The sequence below is a fragment of the Neurospora tetraspora genome, assembly GCF_033439725.1.
Source record: "Neurospora tetraspora strain CBS 560.94 chromosome Unknown B0H65scaffold_7, whole genome shotgun sequence".
NCBI classification, from domain to species: domain Eukaryota; kingdom Fungi; phylum Ascomycota; class Sordariomycetes; order Sordariales; family Sordariaceae; genus Neurospora; species Neurospora tetraspora.
This window is the reverse complement of record NW_026944389.1, coordinates 234,373-241,374: the sequence shown is the minus strand read 5'-3', so window position 1 is coordinate 241,374 and position 7,002 is coordinate 234,373. Positions and strand designations below refer to the sequence as shown.

The following is a 7,002-nucleotide window of genomic DNA, read 5'->3' as shown; positions in this document are numbered from 1 at the left end:
CAACTGTATTCCATTTTGGGGGCCACAGTGATCTGAACGTCGAAAAGAATCATACACGGACAATTGTGTGCTAGATATGGATCCGTCTGCAGAGGGACTGAAGTGTTCGTCGACAATGGTTATGCGAAGGATGTGCCCCATCGAAAGTCGTCGCGGTCTTGATGGTCTATCGCTATATCCCTCTCTGGCAGAAGGAATAGGCATGCGAAGGGAATGATGGTCGGCGTAAAAAGGGGCGCGCCTGACCAGAATCTATTTGACGTCCACTTCAACAGCAATCGCCTGCTTGGTCTTTGTGTTTATGTTCTCGAAGTCATCGTCGGCAGGCCAAGGACATGGCGTCCTTGTTTCTTGTTGGTGCTCTTTGCGCGCAGACTGTTGTCTGACGAGGTGGGTAGCGCTTGGCTCGATTATCCTCTTCTACGCTTTACACTGTTGACAGAGTCTCGAGTGGTGGAACTGATTCCCGTCCTTGGTCAACTCCATGTCGTTCGTAGCGACGGGGCTCAATGGGTTTCTGGCAATGGCAAGGAACTCGGTATCGGTGGCGTTCCTTGCAGCAAAGAGTATTAGCCAGAGGGTCATTTTTTGCGCAGGTGTTGAGTAGTCGGTTACGCAGCGCGCGCAGTTTGGGGGTTGTCGTCGCTTCTCTTCATTGTGTGAAGAGGTGTAGTTGATTGTCTCCGTCTCGAAGGTGAAGACAAAGTGTCGGAGTGGCCTGTGCAGTCGGACCCGACCCGAGTAATCCACGCTAGCAAAATGGCGATAGCCACACCAACCTAATACAAAGAAGAAGAGGAAAGAACGACACTCGGCTCATCCACAGCATTCCTTCACCAGACCACCTCCTTCCACATGGCAAAAAGACCGTGATCATCCCAAGAAGCTCGGAAAGCTCTTTTGTCTCCTCTCCTTCCCTTGACCGAGGAGCAAAAGGTCTCTGAACAAGTCAGAAAACGCAAAAAGAGAAGGACCCCGACCCAGGAACCGAACTGCGGACCTGGACCAGTGGGTTAGCCTCGAACGACACCGGCCTCACTTGTGCCAGAACGGCAACCAGCTGAGTCATAGGCAACTCTCCCCCACCTCGGCCACTGGCCGGATGAGCCCCCCATTTTGTGATAGAGAGGTGTCTCGACCTAATACATATAGTGCCATCGAAGGGTGTTTCTCCTTGCCGGTGGTTCATGGGATGATGGCCGTGAATCATGGGCACAGTCATCGGATTCTCGAAGGAGTGTGCTGGCCGATGACATGGGCAAGGCTCTTGACTGTTTGACTCTTGATCATCTTTTGGTGCTCTGAGGCTGGTTCTTTCCCTGTGGTCCTTTGTCTCCTTCCCGTCCCTTGGTGTTGAAGTTGGGAGGCGCACTCCATTCCCCTTCAGGTTGTACCTTCCTTCGGAACGGGCCGTCATCGCAACCATCACGTCCTGCAATGCGCAAGCACGGACAGTAGCACCTGCATCCGAACATCTGCAGTTCATCCTTTTCAGTCTTGGTGTTGTGACCTCGTGACCCACGACCAATCTCCTTGCTTCCACTTGGCGAGCTAGTGTACCACGCAACAACCCGACCATCATTGCGCATAACTTTTTCATCTTGCTTCCCATCATACCAACATCTGATGCCTGTTTCATCATCACTCTGCGACGCGAACCTTCGCTACCGTAGAGACTCGCGACATCCACCAAAAGCTATCCCTCTTTGAGCGCCGGGCATATAGCATATCTATGCAGGCAGCTGGCAGGATTAGGCCGGTCACTATGCATTTAAATGTGTATAAATTAACGTAGAGGGTAATATTTCTAGGCGGGGGACCGTAAACCTAGCCTTTTTCACTATGCTTTTTCCTAGGGAGATTTTTTCTATTTTATTGGGGAAATGTGGCCTAATTTCTCTCGTCTTTTCTAGCACTTTTATCCTTATTAGTACCACTATATTTCTGTCAGGCTTTAAAAGGGCTGACACCGTACCGGCAGGCACTTAAACCGAAGGATTCCGACGAGCCCTAGTAGGAACGCTAGGTATTAGCGTCGTATGGCGTCGGAACGGCTTAGAGATTTTGCGGGCTATACTACTACAAGACGGGTTTTAATATATAAATAAATAATTATTGGAGCTTCTTCCCTTAAGAGAACGGTTTAAATATTAAAGTACCCTTTATTATACCCCTAATTCGTAATCGCTCCCTATATAAATACTCTATCCGTAGGCACTTTAACCTACCTTCCTCCACTAATCCTAATATATTAATATCTCTACCCTCTAGGAATTAAGCCGTTATTAATAGGATATAAATATATAACGGACGCTCAATCTCTCGGACTATCGACGATACACCCTCGGAATAACCTTTATAAAAAGAACTTCCTTTTGGCCTACCCTTACTATTAACGTCGAAACCTACGTCTACGCTTACTCAGTTTACTAAAAAACGAAACTACAATATTATAAGCCTTATAATTATTTCGCGTCCTTACCCGTCCTAACTATCCTATAATAAAATATTTAATACGATTTTATTACCGGATTACCTAAAACGTACGACCCTATTATAAACTGGACATATAATACAATTTTAATTATTATTAATTAATTTCTTAAATATACTCTATATATCCCTATTTAAAAAATAATCGATATATAATAATTCGTCTAATTCTTCTAATAATAGGTTTTCTATCCTTTCGGCTTACCCGATTTTATTAGATTTAATCGGGGAAACTTTTTTATTAATACCTTCTAAAAGATATATTATAAATTACTAGAAATCCGGCAGCACTTTAATACTGCTTAATACCCTTAAACCGATAGCTAGACCGAATAATAAAATTAAAATTTAAAATTCTACTTCCATATTTTCTATAATATAAAATAAACGGATTAAATATCGAAGTGCATTCTAATAAAATAAATTTAGAATAATTATTTTAATATTATAATTAGTAAATCCCTAATAGAATTTCTCTATAATTATTAATTATAAAACCCCGCTAACTTAGAATAAAGAAGGGGTATAATTTTACTTATAGTTACTATTAAAGAAATTGTAAAGTTTATATAGGAAAAGGTGGTAGTAATTAACGTCTTAAATAAAATTAACCGGAGGTACGCAAAATAATATAATGAATTTTAAAAACCACAAAAATTCAAAGTTAGCGATTAAGTATTTTTAAATATAAAAAATATTAAATAATAACGGCCGAACGTAAAGCTTTCGGATAAATTCCTAAGACTTTTCCGAATTACAAAGGTTATAAATAATAAAAAAATAGCCTTCCGACTAAAACTACTAACGTATTACTATATTTATCCAATTTTCTTTATTATATTACTAAAGCCTTATTATAGCGATTTAAAGGTAATTATATTAAGGGGCGAAATAATAAACGTCGAAGACGAAATACCGTAATATAAAGTGGAAATTAGAAGTATTATAAAGTACGTAGGTTCGAGAACAAATTAGTAATATTAAATGAAGTAGAAGGGGTACTTAGAAGAGGATAACGAATAAGTATTATTAGAAAATTTAAATTATTTAGAATGATTCAAGGAATACGAAGCGAAGGAGTTATAATAGAGGAAGTAAGTAGGAGGATTAATTATAAAATTAATAAAGGTTAATTGAAATAATTAAAAAGTAATAATAGAATTGAATTATATAATATAAGAAATTAAAAAATATAAACGAAATAAGGCCGGACTTGGGGGATAAAAAAGTAAAAAAATATAGACGAAGTAAAGCCGGACTTAGGGGATAAAAAATAAAGGAATATTAATAGAATAAGGCCGGAATTGGGGGATAAAAAGCGAAGAAAAATAAATAAAGTAAAGCTGGAATTAGGGGACTAGAAAAAAAGAAGATACGAACGAAGTAAAGCCGGAATTAGAGGATTAAAAGAGTAGAAGATTAGAAGAAAGCGAAATAAAATATAGAAATAAAGTATTTAAAAAACTATATAATAACCAGAATTATGAATTATAAAAATTAGGAAGGATAATAGGAGCGGGAATTAATTATTTAATTATCCTAGGGTAATATTTTCATTTATTCCGACCGAATATAAATAAGGCTCGGTATTACCTATTTAATTAAATTATGATTATTAATATAAATATTGAACTTACTCTTTAAAGTCTCTAACTTCGCGCGCTACTATAGCGCTTATTAACTATAATATCAAAATTAAACTTCACTGATAATATTAATAATTTCTTTATTATTTTCTTATAGAACTTGCGAAAATATAATAACTTAATTCTATAAAGTACTAATAATAATGATTACCGCCGATAATTCCGTTTTAATAGTATTAATTAAATATATTATAATGATAATTATATCGGCGAAAAAAGATATATAAATTTTATTATAAGAAGTAATCATAGGATGTAATTTATTAATTTTAATTTCGAAATTAATAAAGCGTATAACGAACGGACTATCGGAAAATAAAAAAATAATATTTAAAACGGGGGTAAAGATATTAATAATATTGGAAACTTTAAAAGAATTAAAGGCGCCCGGAGCTTTAAAAGAATTAGAAGCGTTAAAAGTATTGGAAGAGTCTAAAGCGTCGGAAGAATCGGAGGAACCTAGGGTATCGTCGTAATTAATTATAATAGGAGGTATAAAAACTACTTTATAGAAGCGAATGCGTATAGCGGAAGTACGTTAACTACGGGTAATTATTTTACCAATACTCTAACCCGAAATACTACAAAGGTAAAAGTTAAATGAAAAGTATAAATAAGTAATATAATATTGATAATAAATTTCCTATAATCCGATAATAGTAATTATAATAGCCTATTTATAATTACTGACCTCTACAGAAGCGTAATTATTAAAATTAACAAGTGCCTAAGAAATAAAGCGAATTTATAACTATATTTTAAGGGGCGTTAAAATAATGAATAAATTATAAATGTAGGAATAGTGGATACGTTCGTAAATAATAGTCGAATATAAAGCGGTATTTAGGAAAGAATATTAGTAAGAATGGGAAATTGGGATAAAATATACTTATACTTTACAAAATAAGTAAATTCGCCGGCGGATTCGAAAAGGAAATTATTATTAAATTCCTTGGCAATCCCTACGTCGGCGAGAGCCTTAGTAAAATTAAGGGTATAAATTATATAAAGAGGGAGGTGTGTAATATCATACAATAATTAATAAAATAGAATAGTAAAAGATAATTATAAAGATATTTATAGTAAATCGCTATTTGAAGGAACGTTTATAACGTAATTACCTATAAAAATAAAGGGTTTATTGTTAAAAAGGTTAAGGCTTATAATATTAGAATTGATAAAATAAATAATAATAGCGATAAAAAAAAAAAGAAAGGGAGAAAGGAAAGGAAAGGAAGAAGAAAGGTTCTTATACCTAATATAAAGGATTATCTATAGATTTTAAGATATAGATTTATATAAACCCCTACGTTATTATAATTATTAAGTAACCGAAATAAATATTATATAATTACGGCTAACCTATTTAAAAAGTTTAGAATATATAAATAAAATGCAATAATAAATAAATATTAAATAATTAGAATTTCGAAGGCGGCAGGATAAATCTTAACAAATTATACCGTTAAGTAATGATAAAGGGAGAGGAGGAAGCTCTAAGGTAAATAGCGGAATATAATAGTATTAATATATAAAATAATAATTATTTTAAAAATAGTAAAACAAAATCCAATAAATTATACCGCTAAGGAAAAATTAACGAAATATTAGATAATTACCGGCCGAATGGAAAGCCGAAGCCGCCGTACTAATAGGCCGGAACGGAGGAAGAGGAACGCCGATTTAATAACAAACCCTGATAAGACTAGGGGGACGTAAATATTCGGGACGGGGATTTAACTAAGAGAAATTTCTAAAATAGAAACCTATAAGAGAGGGGGTTATATCAAGCCCTAAAAGGGTTAATACCGTACTAGCAAGTATTTAAATCGAAGGATTTCGACGAACCTTAATAAGAATATTAAATATTAGCGTTATATAGCGTCGGAACCGGTTAGAAATTTTATAAATTACGCTACTATAAAACGGATTTCAATATATAAATAAATAACTATCGGAACTTCTTCCCTTAAAAAAACAATTTGAATATTAAAGTACCCTTCATTATATCCCTAACTTACAATCGCTCCCTACGTAAATACTCCGTCCGTAGGCACTTCAACCTACCTTCTTCCACTAGTTCTGACAATTTCTACTCCTATTATAGCGCCCTAGAAGGTTTTATTTAGTTATGTCAATATTGTTTATGAATAAATAAAAGGATCTAAAATAAATAAACCCCTAGTATTAATATTAATTACCTTACCCTATTTATAAACGTTACTAATAACTACTCTAATACCTAATAATTCGTCGAATAAATCGAATACTTCATCGTTCCCCAAATACCCTCGTTTCCTAATATTAAAAGGGTTTAACCTTAATAAATTTCTTAAAACGTACCTACTTTAATTAAATTTTTAATAAAAGCCGTCCCTATATTAAAAAAGATATTAAAGCTAGTATTGAAGTCTTTTATCATATAATAGAATTAGGGAAGCATTAATATAAATAGAATAACCGCTTTTAAATAGTTCGTTAGTAGTAAAAAAATAGGGCTACTATTTATTAATATATTGATATTAATAATAACGAGTCTATTGAAGGTAACAATAGCGAAGTTAGTAATAGTATTAATAATTAATTATATATATTATTATTTAGCTTATTATTCTACAAATTGCTTTTATAGCAATCCGTATACCTTTAACCTTACTTCAAAGTCTAATTTATTCCCCTTCTTAAATAAACGTCTATTATATACCATATCCTTTAAGATAATAATAGTATAATAAATATATTTGGCTATAGCCGCTTCCTTTATTACTTCCCTTCTCTTCTTTTTCTCCTCCTCAATTTCTTCGTCATTGAATTTAAAATAAAAGCCTTGGTCGTTTTTATCCTCTAAAATAATTTTAAATTC

General features: G+C 34.1%; 1 protein-coding gene across 1 annotated transcript; it reads right to left on the bottom strand.

The window, feature by feature from the left end:
- Positions 1–252: 252 nt before the first annotated feature.
- On the bottom strand, positions 253–585 carry B0H65DRAFT_551528 (uncharacterized protein; the record flags this gene model as incomplete). The annotated part of the gene is made up of 2 exons (XM_062829814.1): positions 253–382; positions 461–585. 2 exons carry the CDS (start codon positions 583–585, stop codon positions 253–255), a joined length of 255 nt encoding a protein of 84 aa, XP_062678110.1.
- Positions 586–7,002: the final 6,417 nt, after the last annotated feature.